The following is an 18,784-nucleotide window of genomic DNA, read 5'->3' as shown; positions in this document are numbered from 1 at the left end:
AGTGCTGGAAAGGCTCTTTTGTGTTCAGTGGATTTATTTGCATTGTGTGTCAACAAGATGTAATGATTTCCAAGGCTCCATGCTGCCTTTGAAATTTAATGTCGACCACATGCTGAATCAAATTCTTATTACCTCTGCCACAGGAAAAGTGCACTCATCCTGAAGATGTGAAACTCTGCACAGTTATCATTAAGACCAACGGTGGTTTACCTGCCAAAAACAAGAAAGCAGTAAGTGTGTTTTACTTATAAATTAAGTAAAAAATGTATGTGATATATTTGTAGATTAATGTATGCATCCGCCTTTACATTAACACAATGACACCCCAGTGCTCTTTGCCTCATTATGGGGAAGGAGTGCAGTTATAAAACAAAATTTGTACAGAAAAACGAGCCGGTCATTTGGAAGTCTAAGTACCACATAGTTTTAGTTCTATAAATTCAAATATTTAGGTTAATTCAGCTATATTACATAATATTTTTGATTAATCAGTTAATTTAGATGTTACCATTTTAGGTTACCTTTTTTCAGTGTGGTATGTCAAATACCTGGGTTTACTAACCATTTTTAGCATTTTTAGTGCTAAAACTGTCCTTTGTCTTCAATATTTAAATGAATATTGTCTATATTTTCTCTCTCGTAAACACATCTACTAGCCTGCGGTAACACATTGAATTAAACATGAAATTTTGAAGTAGAACAAATACAACATACTCTTATGATCTGTTTTATTTATTTCACTTTGAAGACTTATTATACCCTTTATGGACAAAAGTATTGGGACACACCTCTTAATTATTGATTACACCCCTTATTATTATTACTGATTAAGCGTTTCAGTCAGACCCATTGCCACAGGTGTATAAAATCAAGCACCTAGCCATGCAGCCCACATTTACAAACGTGTGAAAAAATGGGTGAATTTAAGCGTGGTACTGTGATAGGATGCCGCTTTTAAGTCAGTTCATGAAATTTTATCCCTGCTAGATATTCCAGTTAACTGTAAGTGGTATTATTGGAAAGTGAAAGCATTTAGGAACAGCAGCAACTCAGCCACAAAGTGGAAGACCATGTAAAGTTACAGAGAGGGGTCACCGAGTGCTGAGTTGCATGGTATGTAAAAGTCGCCAGTGCTCTGCAGTTTTCATAACCGAAGAGCTCCAAACTTCCACTGGCATTAATATCGGCACAAAAACTGTGCAGCAGGAGCTTTGTGGAATGGGTTTCCATGGCCAAGCAGCTGCATGCAAACCTAACATCACCAAGTACAATACCAAGACTTAAGAACAGTTTCACTAAGTACAATGCCAGATTTAAAAACAGTTCCTACCCCAGTTCCTACACTGAAGTCTAAAAGTCACTTTATATATATATATATATAATATATATATATATATATACACACACTACGAATCAAAAGTTTGGAAACATTACTATTTTTAATGTTTTTGAACGAAGTCTCTTATGCTCATTAAGGCTGCTTTATTATCAATGTTGGAAACAGTTGTGCTACTTAATATTATTTTATAACCTGTGATACTTTTTCAGGATTCTTTGATGAATACAAAGTTTAAAAAAATATCAGCATTTATTTACAATAGAAATCTTTTGTAACAATATACACTACCGTTCAAAAGAAATTAATACTTTTATTCAGCACGGATGTGTTAAATTGATAAAAAGTAATAGTAAAGATTTATATTGTTAGAAAAGATTTATATTTTGAATAAATTCATCAATGAATCCTGAAAAAAGTATCACATGTTCCAAAAAAATATTAAGCAACACAACTGTTTTCAACATTGATTGAGTATCAAATCAGCATATTAGAATGATTTCTGAAGGATCACGTGACACTGAAGACTGGACTAATGATGCTGAAAATTCAGCTTTTGCATCACGGAAATAAATTATATTTTAAAGTATATTAAAATAGAAAACCATAATTTTAAATTGTAATAATATTTCAGAATATTATCGTTTTTTTCTGTATTTATTATGAAATAAATGCAACCTTAATGAGCATAAGAGACTTCGTTCAAAAACATTAAAAATAGTAATGTTTCCAAACTTTTGACTGGTAGTGTGTGTTGTTTTATATATATATATATATATATATATATATATATATATATATATATATATATATATATATATATATATATATAAAAACACAGATGTTTGAATGCACTTTTTAATGACCATGGCAGCAGCAATTGAAGCCAGATGAAGACATACATAATTCCTTTGTGAATTGGATGCTAAACCAGTGCAGTCAGCATGGTGGGTGCAATTTATTCTTAATGAAAATGCCCATCAGTCTTTGTGGCGCAACAAACAGTTTGTTTAAACATACCAACCAGCTCAACACTGGCACAACACTGGCTCAAATGGCATTTGTTTGGCATGTGGGACTATCTTATATATAAGTTATTTCACACTTGTTAATGATTTATTAATTTAGCCATACAAAGAGAGCAAATTGTTTTACTTTTATTAATCCCATCTATAGGGTGAATTCAGGGTGATTGGGACACTTTTTGCCATTGACATGAGGATTGTCATGAATTGGGTCCCAATCAACCTGAATTCACCCCTATTTCATGCCATTAAAATGGACTTTATTTCTTTGTCATTTATTCATAAACAACAGTCTAGCCGTGCAATTGTGTTTGAGTATTCTGGAGTATTTCTTAAATTGTACATAAGTAAATTTATATTTTAGATCTTGTTCTGTTCAGTATTCAAACACCAAGACCCTAAGGGTATATTGTGATGGGAAAATATGAGATGGTAGGAAAAATTATTTGTCAGTGCATTTGCACTGAAGTTTTTTGAGCAAATGCAAGGTTTCTCAAGGGAACGTAAAACTTTTGTGAGTGAACATTAAAATATATATATTTTTTCCCATCACCATGTCCCCTTAGGGGCTTCATACTAGTGTTCAAAAATGTATGTGGACACTTTATGTTCGAATACCTATGAATGAGATAACCCAGGTTTTGCAAACAACATTATGTAGACACATTCACTCTTAGTGTCCATGACAGCCTTTTAAATTTTGTTTCTCATTACATTAAAAAATAATAGTAGGAACATGGAAAAACAGTGTTTAGTAGAAGATAAAGATTGTTTTTTTAAAACCACGGTTTAAAAAAACATTAATAAACACAGTATAACAGGTAAACTCTGTGGATATGTCTCTTTCACGAACTGCATGTTTGTTACAGTTGAATAACTGTGAGTCATATATCACATCAGATGGATTAAAGTTGGATTACTGTGAGTCATACATCTGTGTTGACAGGCTGCCTGTGTTAAATAAGCATTGATTTAGCAACTACTTTAAATGTGAATAGTTAATGAGAGGCCATAAGGTCACCAATTACGCAATTACCGCTGTCAGAAACTGTCAGGTTAGAGCAAATAAGCTCAAATACCCTTTTTATTTTCACACGTAACATCATTTTCAATTTTTTTGTACTTTTTCCCATGTTCATCTACTAGTACATGACATACAGTACAGATTCAAAGTCTCATTACACAATTAATGAAAAACACATCTTCAACAGCAACTGATAAAGGAGGTCCTGCACCCGGGTGGTGATGTGGGGGTGGATATCGTGGCAGGCACCAGCCCTCCAGAGAAAAAGAAACAGGCATCCACTCTGGTCGTCGACCTGATGGCCAACCCGAGCCCCATTCATGCCTCTCCCTCCCATGGTGAATGTCAGTCAAATGGAGATGAGAAAAATGGGCATACCAAGGAGGTCCAGATCCCTAAAGAAGCCAAACCTGTTGAAACTCAGGCACTGCCCAATGGCAAAACGCTAACTACAGTGACCAAAACCATGAGTAAGAGGAAGATATCTCAGCATAAAGAGAAGAAGGCTACTCAGATGCTGGCCATTGTTCTAGGTGAGGTCACGATGCTGTCATTTTATATAAGTATTGCTCAGCAGTAAGTCCTAGATTGAGGTCTTGTCCTCAGAATACCTCAGCTTATTTTCTCTGTTGCAGGTGTTTTCATTATTTGCTGGCTGCCCTTTTTTATTACCCACATTTTGAAAACTCACTGCACGAGCTGTGTGGTGCCACTGGAAATGTACAATGCCTTCACTTGGCTGGGATATGTGAACAGCGCCGTCAACCCCATCATATATACCACTTTCAATGTGGAGTTCAGAAAGGCTTTCATAAAGATATTGCACTGCTGAGGACATTATTCACTGCACGCGTAGAGGAGGAGAGATGGAAAATTTCATGAGAGGTTAGTGCCATCTTTCACTGCCATGTGAAATGACGGATTTACAAAGCCACGCTTTTAAGGCAGAGCGGAAAAACTCATTACAGACAATGAAGGTTCAAATGAATGTAGAGTTTTATTTGTGCGTCTTATTTCTGGCAGTGGAGTGAGTGTGCAAACGTGTGTTTATTCTCTTTGGAGTTGGAGTGTGAATGTGATTAATTGTCGATTAAAGAATTGAAGTAAATTTGAGATCGAAAATTGGATGTTGCCACAGAGACTTTTATGCAAGCAGGGACCTGAATGTCAAAATCACACTATTATATCAATTTAGTTGTGAGCAACTGGTTACAAAATGCTTACAGCTCTGTTTATTCAAGTATTATTTATTTAGTCACAAATTTTTATTTGTTTTGAGAAATTATTATAAAGAGATAGCTATTATAAAGTATAAATGAGGTGAAAATACCTTATTTGCGTTATTATAAAGCCAGAACACAAAGATATTAAAGTCCCCGTGAACTGGAAGTTGCAACCGACTTTTCTCCAGTGTTGTGACGTATTTCCAAGTTAAACGGAATATTGAATAGAGGGCAGGGTTTTACCTTAACGCACCTCCTCTCCATCTCTCTCTCATAGTAGACTAACGGTTGGAGGGGAGTGGTTAAGCATTTTCAACCCAAGCCGTCAAACTGACGTCATTAGAGAAGAAACGCCATTCTAGACAGGAAGTAACTTTTCAGATTTTCATTAAAGATTACCATGACAAACAATTTATTTCTGTGTATTAACTTGCACGGATTAATTGTTCACCACAAGACTACTAATACGATCTAACAAAGTCAATTTTGATTTCATAACGACTTTAAAGGTGCACTCCGTAATGTTTTGTTTATGTTGCGCTGGTCGTCTTGGACGTATACTGACACCTAGGGGCCTGGAGTGCAGAATTATGCAATTTAAGCAAAAAGGTTTCAGTTTAGCTATGCTTGTTGTAAAAATGTGCTGTTCGCAGTCAGATGTAATTTATTTATTTCATGAGTGAAAGTGTCTGATAACAGCCAAGATTTGTCTAGTCATGTGATCTCAACATGTCTGCCCCTATGAGGCAGCCCACTCTATGTAAAATAAAACAGCTTTTAGCAGAGCATACATTATTTTTTAATGATTACTTTGTGTAAAACTTTAAGAAATTATAATGTTTCCTTTTAAAAAGAAAAATTACTGAGTGCACCTTTAAGCAAACAGAAATGAATGCCTTTGACTTACCGACTATGAAGGACAATGTAAATAAGATTTAAATAGTTTTATTGAAGCCCATGACAAAAATGATCATGCACGTTACATTGGTACTTCACATTAAATTGCAGCCAATGTATGTCTCTTGTATTTTTTGTGTACATCTCAAGTACACAAATGTATCTGAGCTATATAAAGTTGTGTCTGTTTTTCTGTCTGATACTAGTATGTTCACTGAAATAGGTGTTTGGTTTGACATGTGACAAATCATTTTTTTTGTGGTTGGAAAAAAATAAAGCACAAATTATTTGTGGAAAAAAGGACATCTCCAATGATAAAAGCTGTGTTCCATTTTAAACATGGCCAGAAATATCCACTGCTAGATCTACACATTATCTGTTTTTTAATTTGTTTTTTTATCATGTTTTGAGGGAGCCTTCATCGAAAAATCTTATTTTGCATTCATATTTCTCAAGTTTCAGTACATAGTGTTTTATTATATAGGATAATGACCATTAATTCTTGCAGATAAAGGATATAATTGCACTATAACAGAGTTTCCTTTTTTCTTTCTGCTGAGAAAGTCATTACTGGTGTAATTTATAAAATTTTATCCATAAAATTTATAACATTTTAACCCCATTTGAGAAGTAGTCAGCAGAAAGAAAAGGATCTATGGTTCAAGAAATAGACATAAATCATTTTATTGATTAAAGGTGCGGTGTGTAAATTTTAGTGGCATCTAGCGGTGAGGTTGCGAATTGCAATATAGAGAAGCTACGGTGGCCAACACAGGACAAAAATGTCGTCATCTGAGACAGCAGAGAGAAGCCAGTCAAGCAAACGCACTCTGTAGAGCAGTTTGTCCATTTAGGGCTACTGTAGAAACATGTCAGCGCAAAATGGCGACTTAACATGTAAGTGGACTCACGGTGTATGTAGATGGAAATGGCTCATTCTAGGGTAATAAAAACAAAATGGTTCATTATGTAAGGTCGTTATACACTACTGAAAACATAGTTATGTATATTATATTGGATTTCTATCAATAGATCCTCCTAAAATGTACACATTGCTCCTTTAAGTGTCAACAACCAGCTGGACACAGCAACGCTGGCTACACCAATAGCGCGAGTTTGGTGTAACGACATTGTCATTTGACCAATGGAAGTCGAGGGATGTATCTGAGGAAACCTGTTTGAAAACAGTAATTTTTCTTGCAATTCCATTTGGTGACTAGTGGCACAAAAATTACACACTTCAGCTCTACGTCATCATTTGCTTATTATTGCATTGTGATCATGTAAACATGCAGATCCAGTAGATGGACATTGTAAGACATTATGACACAATGAGTGCCTACATTTAGGTGTTTTATGGGCTCTCAAGCTGAAATAGATGCAATTTGGCACTGTTCTTTAAACAAAGTGTGCTAAAGCTATTCAGTTTGTTTACTTGGGTTGGCTGTTTTGTCATGAAGTGCCATTTTTTATTTTTCTAGTTAATCCCCCTCCCAACCCACTCACCCACTCACTCACTCACCCACTCACCCCAAAAAAATGCATTATGTAATTATAAGTATGTTTTTAAAAGTTTATTTATATTCATTGGAAAAATTAACACACTTTATATTTGAAGCATGATGATCCATGTTACCTGTCATAACATGATTAATCACAATCTGATGAGTATCATATAAATAGTGTAAGTTTTTTTTTTTTTTTTTTGTCTTTCACAAAAATGGGTTTTAAACCTGTGATGTGTTTCTGAAATAATAAGTATTATGTATACGGAGTTTAAATTCTTTATACAATCTGCAATAGGGGACTAAAAACACTAAAGAAGCTTTTAGCTGAAATGTCTGTAACCTTTTATAAACACTGTAAACTGGATAAACTAACTAGTGTGCAGAATGTTTTATTTTATTTATTTATTTTATTGGTGTTGACGTCAAACAGCTGGGAGAACATGGTGATTGTTTGAATTTTGAAAAAAAAAAAAAAAAAAAAAAAAAAAAAAACATGCACGCAGAGGTCTGCAAATGGTTAGCAGCTGCACACTTTTGTTGACTAGAGCAGGTTAAAATCTTACACTTTAATTGCATTTAGGCTCCTAACTCAGTTGCCGACCCAATTTACACCATAGGTTGCTGACACCTGATTTACTTGTTTGTTTATTTTAACTTTTTAATGGTGCTTTTATTTAAATAATTTGCTGTTGAAAAAGTGACCAACAATCCCCATTTCTTTCATGATGTGCATTTCCAACCCAAGAATCACAGTATGTTGTTTTATGGCTTTATTTAAAGAATGACCTCTGTTTTCGATCAGGAATTAATCAATACTTTTATCAGTATGTGCTCATGCAAATATAATGGAATGTAAATGCTGTACAGTTTTTAATCACAATATCTGTACGTGTTTTTCAACATGGTCTTGTCATTGTACATCAAGTCCTATCCATTTGTTCAGCTTTGGAAAAAAAAAAATGCAAACGGACAACTTTTACATAGCAAGTAAATGTAAGTTTATGGTATGTCAGATATTTTGTAATAGCAATGTAAATACTGAATGAATAAAAGTACATGTCAGGCATTGCCAGTAGTCTTTTTGTACAAAAAGGCCTGCTACACTTTCACTACTTTGATATTTAAGTCAAAGGAAATAAGTGTTATTTGTTGGGTAGTTATTAATAGGCTTCTAATAATGTTTGAAGGGGTAATCTGCCATACATTGATCATTTATGCTGGCTCGTAAATAGTGTGACATTACTTTAAAATAAAGCTAATGCAAGAAAAGGTCAATGTTTAACAGAGAGTGGAGATGAAATTAACTGGCATTATGGGTAACATGAATATACAGTGGCAGAAAGCATTTTATTAACCCTGCAAATTCAGGGCATATTTGGGAAATGAAGACTGAATCATCTAGGCTACTTGAAGCATCTTATTCTCCATAACAAGGTTGTTTTCAATGACAGTTTTGCGATTTTTAATCACTATAATCACAACCTTATTGATTTAAAAAAGTTTTAAGAATAAGGGGTTATAATTATAAATGAATGTGCTGTATAAATGGGAATGTGGTCACAGAGTCTTGTATGAGGGCAGGTGGAGGTTTTGGAAGCTTAGCTATGATTAGATTGTGAGCTGCAGCAAGTCACCAAGACAGCTCATAATTACGGCCCACCATCTAAAAGTACACACCCACTTCAGTGATGGATTGAAGCTAATTACAGTGGAGGCCTTGAAACTAAAATTGCTTTCAGTCACAGATTATTCTCACTGATTATTGACAACTTTAGGACATTGGAATCGACAATGTGCATTCGCAAATCTTTGATAAATTCAGTAATTGAAAGCTATGACAGAAAGGTATCAATTTTCTAATCAAGTATTTTTCGAAGTTCTTTGAAAGAAGGAGGGAGGGTCTCTTATATGTTGTTGTTTATTAGCAGTGTTTAAGGTAGTATGTTATTATTATTATTATTATTATTATTATTATTATTAGAACCCCTAACCCTACATATTAAAATAATCGTTTGAAAATCTGTCGCCATTTGTTCATGTCATTCCAAACCTGTATTATTTGTATTTTTCTGACAGCACAATGATATTTTCAAGAGTGTTTCTGTGCTTTTTTGCCATACATTAGACAAAGTCCAAAAAGTGGTTTAATCAATTCTCCTGAAGCCATATGAACAGACCAGTGAACAGTGAAATGACCTAAAGTGCATTTTTATATTTGTCTAAACTATGTTTCACAGTTTTATGATTTTTTTGTTCTTAGTACATAACAAAATATTATGCATATTTTAAAAATACATCACAATAAACATTAAGGTATTTCAAAGTTAGTTGCAACATTTTCATTTTGTTTAGTTGAAGTAGGCTACTAAAATAACTAATGAACTAAAACTAAATGAAAACTATACAAACATATATAGTTATATAAACATATATAGTATAGAAAATATAACAGAAAATATAACAAAAAAATGAACAAAAACTATAACAGTACATAAGCAATAAGGTACTCGAGGCTGTGCTGTATCGTGATTTTATCGCGATCGATGCTTTTATAAAACGGTTACCACACAATACAAATATGAATGCCACAAATATGCATCAATGGAACTTTCATGAAGTATACTTTCACTAAAAGCCTTCCTTCCGCTGGAAAAAAATTGTCCCTGACAGTGAACTGCAACAGAAGTTACATTATTATGCCATTAGATGGCAGCAAAGACTGTCTTTATAAGTGTTTCAGTCAGTAGTAGCAAAGACTTTTACATTGAAAAGACTGAACTGTTGTGAACACGGATCAAGACGCAACTGACAAATGCTTTGTCTAGCGCTGTCAGTCATGGGAAAACCCCTTAACTCTTAAAAGGACAAGATAATACATCGGATATTTAAACAGATTTTTTTATTATGAACATAGGACTGACCTGAAAGAAAATGCTAAATCTGAATGCAGGTAATAAATTCGCTCACTCGATCTCTTTCTCGCAATACTCTTCTACATAATACAGTAAGCTTCAATGAACAATTTTAATTGAGAACAAACAGTTTACATTGCTAAGAGTGGTTGCTAAGGGTGTTGTGTTGTGATACACAGAACCGTTGGGTGAAGAGGTCATAGACGTGTTTTATCATGAATAAAACACAGCTATTGACTAATCAGAATCAAGGACAGGACCTAACCGTTTTATAAATGATAATAAAATAACACTGACAAATATGTCCAATGCCCAATATTATGACAAATCCAAATTATCCTTGACTGTCCAAAATGAAGCCTACCCTCACAGAATGAAGCTGTAAATATAGCCAGACATAAAAGTGATTATAGTGTGCAAGTCCACATATCAAATTCACAGTCACTGCACAGAAGATTTGACTGTTTCCCACCCCATGCACCTCTTGACAATTAAACTCCCCCACATGCGTCTATGGACACTTTCCACATGATGGTCTGATGAAGGTCTAAGACATACGCTTCCTGTACTACCACTTGGATTGTCAAACTGTCCATCTCTGAAGTTGTCATATGATCATGATTAAACCTCAGATGAATGCCTCAGAGACAAACAGACTGAGAGGTGGAGAGTGGAGACTTGCTGGAAGATGGTACATTTCTGCACCATTAAAGGGAGATGTCAAGTTCAACTAATTTCCCACAGTCAATATCTCTGGGGACTGACCCTTGGAGGCCACATGCTCTGATCTAATCCTTTAGTAATTCAACCAAACCTTCTCAAACAGCCAACAAGTCAATAATATACTGCCCCCAGATACGTTTTTTAAATGACGTGTCAACAGCAGACCATAATCCTCATAAGCCTCGTGGCAAAGAGAGACCTGAGAATTTCTAGCTCCAGGGAACAACCTGCACAGAATAGTATGGCATTTTTACACATCTTTGTGAGATTAGTTCTGCTTTACCACTCACAGTGGCTTTAAAAAGTGTGATCTTTTTATTTTCCTACGTTGTGTCTCCTAGTCAGCAGATCAGAGCAGAGCAAAGGGGCAAATGGTGCGGCACCCATTTTTTGAAAAAATGTATTTAATGAAATTAATATGTGATTTTAAATAAAATGACTTTTTTTCATAGATTTTTTGGGGACACAAAGTCAAAAGTTGAATAATGTCAACTGCCCTGATATAATGAAGATAAAACTACATTAAAAGAATTAAAATTTTGAGAATGGAACCATTTTAAGTAGTTTGGCATAATTAATCACTTATTATTATTATTATTATTATTATTTCTTAGAGAGAGGGGGGGGGGGGGTCTCTTAAGATATCAGATAATTTGGCCATGTGGTGCTCCCCAAAAACTTTATATTTAATAATTCATGATATTTAAAAACATTAGGACTTATGTTGACATTTGTTATTCAGAATTATTAGATGTTTTAGCTTGATTATTATTTTTTTTTTTTTTATTTGGTTGAAAAAAAAAAAAAGTTGTCATGTTTTAAGAAGTCAGCATTAGAGTGATTAGTGATCTTTTCAGTGAAGTTTTGGTCAGAATATACAACTTGTTCTGGTGTACAGAAGTAAATGTATACAGTCACATACACAAGTTAGACAAACTAAGAAAGTTCAACATCACTATTATGTAAAATTAATGCTCAGCTTAGAAAAATGAAAGCGTACTGACTTTGGATCCACAAATAAAACATTAATTTGTTTATAGATCTCATCAATGTGACAAACCATGCTCAGATTTGCCAACCAAAGTCTGCAATCAAATGTCAGATATTCATATTTCAATATGAAATCAAACATTTCTCATCAAAAACCAGTATATCAAACATTTCACTTCGAAGTCAACGTTATCTAAAACAAATAAAAATGTATCTATGTATCTTTTCTCTCCAGTGTGCTTTAGAAGTCGCACAGTAATTTGATTTGGTTGATAATTGAGCGATGGGCATTCTTAAATGTTTTGTTGATGTCTGCCTGTTTTTTCACAGCACAGTAAGTAGTACTGTTTAATATCCTGCCAGCCATTTCCCTATCCCCCTGATGACAGCCCTGAGAAGGACATAAATGTTTCTTTTTAGGGCAGTCCAACGTAATTGACTTAATTACATGATATGCTAGTTAATTGATCTAATTAATCACATTTATTTTCTGGGAACATTAAGAAAAGCTTATTTTAAAAAGACATTGCATTATTATAGCAGAAGTGTAAAGTACTGGATATGCATTGTAAACAGTGGTTTTAGAATTTAATATTATTTGATTTATTTCCATGTCATTGAACAAATGCCATCCTTGGCCTACAGAAGTCCACAGAAATCCATTTTAGCAATCACACAGGAGTTATTATTGTATGGATAATAACTCCTGTGTGATTTGCTAAAATGGTTTATGCTAAAAAGGACTGCACTTCTTTTATTTGTTTTAGGGGGAAAGGGTTCATTGTGACTTACAGTCATTTATGCATTTTACCACCTCAATCTTACCAGAAAATGTAACTATTTTACAAGGTACTATTTTGTATGAATTTGTACAGTGTGAACCATGCAAAAACATAACATTTTTAGAAAAAAAAGCAAGCATGAAATTCCACCCCTAAACATAAGCGTTATGTTTACACTGGGGCGCAAGCAGATTGTACTATTCAGTGAGATTATACAAATGCATACGGATTAGCCAACAATTTGCCAAAACATAAAATTTTTACAAATTGTGTTGCATTTTATAGCAGGTTTTCTCCATAACGACTTACAGTTCAGTTTGTGCATTCCCTGGGATTCAAAACCATAAACTTGCCACTTTAAACGCCATACTCTACAGTTTAAGCTACAGGAATTGCAATATAAAATCTAAATTACTAGAAATTAATTAAAAGATTATTTTGTTGTAACTTTATCTCACAAGTTTATTAAAAGTTGTAACTTTATCTCACAAAGCTGCAAATTACCTTGGAGTTTTCTAAATCTCGCAACTGAGACGTTACTTTTCACAATTGCAACTTTATATTGTATCTCACCATTGTGATTTCTAAATCTCACAATAAATTTATTTATCGTCACTTTTATTTTCCAGTTTTAACTCTAAATCTTGCCATTGACTTTATTTCTTATTGTAAACTCGATCTGACAAGTAGGCTACCTCTTTTATTTTTGACACTGAGGCGGAAATGGGACTTGCATATAATAACATGTTAAATTAATAAGCTAAACTGTCTTTTTTCATGTTGTCTTCATGGGGCATGGCATTTTGTAGAATGAGCTGGTACTCCTCTCAGCATGCATTCATACATCAGCAGGATCTCGTTTGTTCCTTACATGCTTCATTGTGGGGATGCCAAGACACTCAGTAAAACAAAGCATCCTTACAGCACTTTCTTCAGAAATAATTAAACACTGTTCTCCCGGCTAAAAATACCAGTGTGCATTCTCCTGCTTGGGTGAGAAGCCATTCTTTCAGTCCTGTTATAATTATCTGCCTTGAAGTAATGTGGAGCATACTGTGCTTGTTACAGAAAGACATATTATGCACTTGTTTTATGAAGAACATTAATCATTTATTACTTGTCTTTAATTATTTACAGGCCACTGTTAACTATTACTTGAATTCTCCTCTGTTTTTGACTCTTTATTAAGTATTCATTGCCAATGACATAAAGGAGTTTGACTTGACCGTGGACGGTAATCCCAATGCAGCACAGCCTTCAGTGATGTCTAGAAAGGTTTTAAGATGCGTCCCACATGCATTCCTGCCAATTGCACATAAGTATTGGGAAGTAACAAAGTATGACTTCAGTCTCATGATTTCCAGTAACAAACTACAGTTCTTCTTTCAACAAGTAAAAGTGCAGCATGTCAAAACAGTACCCAATCTGTAATGTCAGGAAATGAAGATTTAGTGTTCAGTTCATTTCAGTGCATCTGTCTGTTCATTTGGATTTAATTTAAGCAGTTAAAAATCAACAGCAGATTCATTATGTGGAAATTATCGTGTGGAATATTATAATATTACATATGTATAATATTACAATATTTTTATTTCATTATATTTATTTAAGTAAGTTAGATATTTAGTTAGTTAGTGCATAATTATTTTCCAAATATGATGTTTTCAAGTTTTTTTTTTCTTGGTGATATTGTGTAAATATTATTTTAAATGTTGTCAGTCTGATTGATATTTATTTACTTCATTACTTGTTTATTTATTGATATTACATTAATTAAATGTAACGAGGTATGCTGTTATGGGTAGAAGGAGGCGGGAACCAGCGAACGTTTAACACTTTTAATATATATAATAAACAAACAACAAAATGAAAGTAAATGGCGGCAGACCCTCACGGATGACTGCCGCACACAAATAAAACATAACATAAAATCCAGGGCTGGTCCTCTCTAGTCCTTCACTGTCGTCGCTCCTCCTTTTATGCTTCCGGAGCTCCTCCGTGAGAGATACGAGATCGATGCCAAGCGCAGGTGACGCTCTCTAGCAATCACGCCACTGGCCTCGCACCATTCCCCTACGGCTCTCGCCCCACCCTGCTTGTCACACTAAGATTTTTACTACTGTCCAATTCTTAAAAGAACAAAACATACTTCTTCAGATCTGCCATACCAGCCAGAGTCTTTAAGCTAAAGCATTTAGCCTTCTTATTATTTTTACCAATTATTTCAACATGAGAATGTAGTGCTGTCCATTTAGAGCAAATTAATGTCAAGTGATACAAGGTAATAAGGGCAATGTTATTTTACAAAATCCATGTTGTCAATTCAGCTTCTATTACCATGAAATCAGACGGTTGTTCAGATTAGGATGTTAATCATGCCATTTCTTCCGCTGCGCACTGCAGTGAAGTGGCCCTCTACGAGCAAAATAACAGTTAAATATCAAGCATGCAGAAGTCTGATTGCTTTCCTTGCATACATCCTGTTTAAAATGTCAGCCCCTGCCTTCACTAAACTCTAATCAGGGTTTTAGAGGAACACAAATGCAATAAAGCTACAGCATTTAGCTTCAATTAACATCCATGCTCTTTGAAAATGGCATTTTAATTGGATAATGAATGATTAAAGCATCTCGCTATGCAAGTGGTTATTTGTATTGAGCGATATGCCAAAGTTTGTGCCTTGGAGATATAAAAATTAGCTTTTTTTGGAGGACCAGTAATGTGACTAAAGGAAGCAGGACACCCAGATTAAGAGAGTGATGACCTTTAAAACCCGCAATGCAATTTGCTGCATTTCTTTTTTTCAAGGTTTTGTGAGGCAACAAAACTGGACATTCACATGTGGTAATTGGACACAGGACAGATAACAGTCTTGCTGTGCAATAATTCTGATATCTGTTTGTCTGTTTCTGGTTAAAGAGTGAATAGTGCATGAAGTCAAATCTCATTAATGTCATTATATATTGCATGAATATCAAGCTTTTGACAAATAAAGTTACAAAGCTTTAAGCATAATTATAGATAATGGTTAGTGGTAACCATTGTCATTTCCAGCATATATCCTCCTTATATTTTAAAACATGCAATGATGCCCATGATAATCAAATGACTTACATTGGACTCTGTGCTGCCTTTAGTCATTACCTGAAATAATGTTAAAGGGATAGTTCACCCAAAAATGAAAACTTGATGTTTATCTGCTTACCCCAGCGCATCCAAGATGTAGGTGACTTTGTTTCTTCAGTAGAACACAAATGATGATTTTTAACTGCAACCATTGCAGTCTGTCAGTCAAATAACGAATGGGAATGGGAGTGAATGGGAACACAATCAATAAGAGTCGAAAAAAACGTGCATAGACAAATCCAAATTAAACCCTGCGGCTCATGACGGCACATTTATGTCCTAAGACACGAAACGATCGGTTTGTGCGAGAAACCGAACAGTATTTATATAATTTTTTTCCTCTAATACACCACTATGTCCAACTGCATTCAGCACTCGGTTAGTGAGGTCTGATCTTTGACAGACCTCAGATTGTCAGAGCACGATCAAACGACTTTCGTTCATCTTCGAAACACAAATTAATATATTTTTGATGAAATCTGATGGCTCAGTGAGGCCTCTATTGCCAGCATGGTCACCGAACCTCTCAAGATCCAGAAAGGTACTAAAAACATATTTAGGTTCAGTGGTTCTACCTTAATATTATAAAGCGACAAGAATACTTTTTGTGCACCAAAAAATAAAATAATGACTTTTCAACAATATCTAGTGATGACCGATTTCAAAACACTGCTTCGGAGCTTTACAAATCTTTTTTTTTTTCTCGAATCAGTGATTTGGATCACGTATCAAACTGCTAAACTGCTGAAATCACGTGACTTTGGCGCCCTGAACCACTGATTCGATTCGTAAAGCTTCGAAGCAGTGTTTTGAAATCGGCCATCACTAGGGTGACCACCCATCCCGCATTTTGCGGGACAGTCCCAAAATTGAGAGCTTTGTCCCATGTACCGCAAGACTTAAGTAGTGTCCTGCATTTAATTTATATCTGTAATTTTTTTTCATTCCAGAAATTACAATACCACAGTAAGAAATATAATAAAAACTGTGACTAGCATTTAAAAATCTATTTGTATAGCCGTCATATTCTAGATGTGAAAATAACCAACAAACGCAATTGTAGAGAGAGGTTTTCCCACTGATGACAACTGAGTGGACAGCACAAAGGGATAAGTGCGGGCCACATCAAAGTCAGTAAACACAACTATACCATCAAGAATTTCATCTCACATACTGGATAAAAACCTCAAGAGCTGCTCTAAGCTGCCCAAATTGATGATTTAAAGCATGTAATCATCCATCCTGATGTTAACTATTTCCAACAAACATGCTCGAGTGGCACCCACGGAAATGGTCAAGCACGAAAAAACAAGAGATATTCTCCATTCATTTTAACCAACAAAAAATTGATTGCGACTTTCAGACACGACTTTCTTCTCACGTTAATAGTTCATTTAATGCGGGTTCTATGGCATTATTATAACACAAGAGCGCATCAAATGCGTGAGCAGGAATCTCTCCGCTCACAGGCGGAGAATCAAAAATTGTCTGAAATGTAGTTGCAAAGTTACTTATAGTCAGTAGAATGTCTGTTGGGGGACAATCAAAATATGGCGTTAGCAGATATTAAGCAAGCAGTCTATTAATACTCTAATGAGAGTTCGTTGACATGTAGTTGCAAAGTTACTTATAGGTAGTAGAATGTTTAAAGTGGACCATCGAAATAAAGTGTAAACTTTTAGCATACATCGCCATGGATGCACCTGGACACATCATCAGTGATGTTTTCTGGGGTCATAGGGTGTTTCGGGTCTTCCAACAATCAGACACCCTCACCCAGGCGAACCAGCTGGGGTTGATCAAGCCCTGACATGTGTCCAAGTAGCACTACCCCACCCACAGCTTTCCTTTCCTGATCCATAGCCATCTTGAAGCAACTTCCACTGCCTCCATGGCCAACTTAATGGTGCAGTAAGTAAAACGCCTTTGAAAAGTGTGTCAGACCGAACACCAAAACACACTTGTAGCCAATCAGCAGTAAGGGGCATGTCTACTATTGATGGGGAGGAGAGAGTGCTCAGTGCACAGGACGGACATTAGCATGACTATAGAAAGAGAGAGATGGCAGATAAAAAAAGAGGAAAATGTTGGTGGAACATAACAGTAAAAAGAAGGGTTACGATGAGGCAAGAGGTAGGACCCGCGTTAAAATTGGAGCAGCTTTCTAGCACTGGAGAGAAAAGAAGCGGGAAGGCCTGAAATTGGATGCCAAGGTTTATTTTTTCTTGATAGGTGAGTAACATTGGTTTTGCTTTGTTTCACAGAACTAAGATATGCTGGCTTTAGCTTGAATGTGCTCGTGTGTCATCTTCACTTGTTTGTTCATTTGCAATCTTATTGTCATTCGATTCGGTTATGATAAAGACACATTAATTTCCACACCTTATAAGCCTGGAGCGTCTCAACCTCCTTCACTGCCTGTTTCAAGCGTCGGCTTGAAAATTGAGATTATATACTGTACTCCTAATATATATTTGTTTCTTTTGGTTCCCCTTTTAGTGATCGCTATAACCCCCTATTCTTGTCATAATTGTAATATATTCATTACTTGGACTGTCATGCTCGTGCTAACAAGTTGTTCATAAGAACTGTGTTTGTGTTTTTGGGATAGAAGGGATGACTTTACACACAGTACCAAAACACATTTGACCTGAATTACCATAGTAACACACTTTGCTTTCACTTATTGATGACATCATACCCTCGGCCAGCAGGCATAGCAGATTCCAACATAGTCGTTGCCTGGGTACATACATGTGGGGTGGGGCTATCAAAATAGTGGAGAGATCCTTTTGGGGTAGGGGCATTTTGTTTTGGTGATTTCAAATATCAACTTTGTTTACCAGAAATCTCTTATTTCACCATTAATGTCCCTTTGATGCCCGTAAGATATAACATAAAACCAGTATAGAACTGATAAGAAGAAGCTGAGGGAAAACATTGTTATTTCATTGAAAAACCATATAATAATATGTGGTTGAATCAAATTGCTACTTGCCTACCTTTAGAAAAACTAACCTGTGACTCACTGGAGGTCTAATGATTTCTGCCGTGTTTGTTCCCCTCTTTGGAATTTCCTTGAGAATGTATGTTGATTGTCTTTACTTCTTGATTCTTGTTTATTTTGGTGCTATTACCCTTCACTTGACCCTTGAACTACCAGTTGATGGAAGATTGTATGATGGATGATTGTATATACTGCCATGAGAAACCTCTACCATGGTTTTGTTATTGTAAA

The 18,784-nt window shown here is 35.2% G+C and overlaps 1 protein-coding gene across 1 annotated transcript in view; it reads left to right on the top strand.

Moving 5' to 3' along the window:
- The window catches only part of drd2b (dopamine receptor D2b), a 74,165-nt gene extending 66,077 nt beyond the window's left edge, over window positions 1-8,088 (top strand). Inside the window, exons 6-8 of the mRNA XM_048190045.1 lie at window positions 144-230; window positions 3,573-3,918; window positions 4,021-8,088. Coding sequence (XP_048046002.1) covers window positions 144-230; window positions 3,573-3,918; window positions 4,021-4,217 — 630 coding nt within the window. The 3' untranslated portion in view covers window positions 4,218-8,088. The remainder of the gene's footprint in view (window positions 1-143; window positions 231-3,572; window positions 3,919-4,020) is intronic.
- The last annotated feature ends 10,696 nt before the right edge of the window (window positions 8,089-18,784 follow it).

Source organism: Megalobrama amblycephala, linkage group LG4 (genome assembly GCF_018812025.1).
Source record: "Megalobrama amblycephala isolate DHTTF-2021 linkage group LG4, ASM1881202v1, whole genome shotgun sequence".
NCBI lineage: Eukaryota > Metazoa > Chordata > Actinopteri > Cypriniformes > Xenocyprididae > Megalobrama > Megalobrama amblycephala.
Note: the sequence above shows the minus strand (reverse complement) of the source record. Positions and strands in the feature narration are given on the sequence as shown.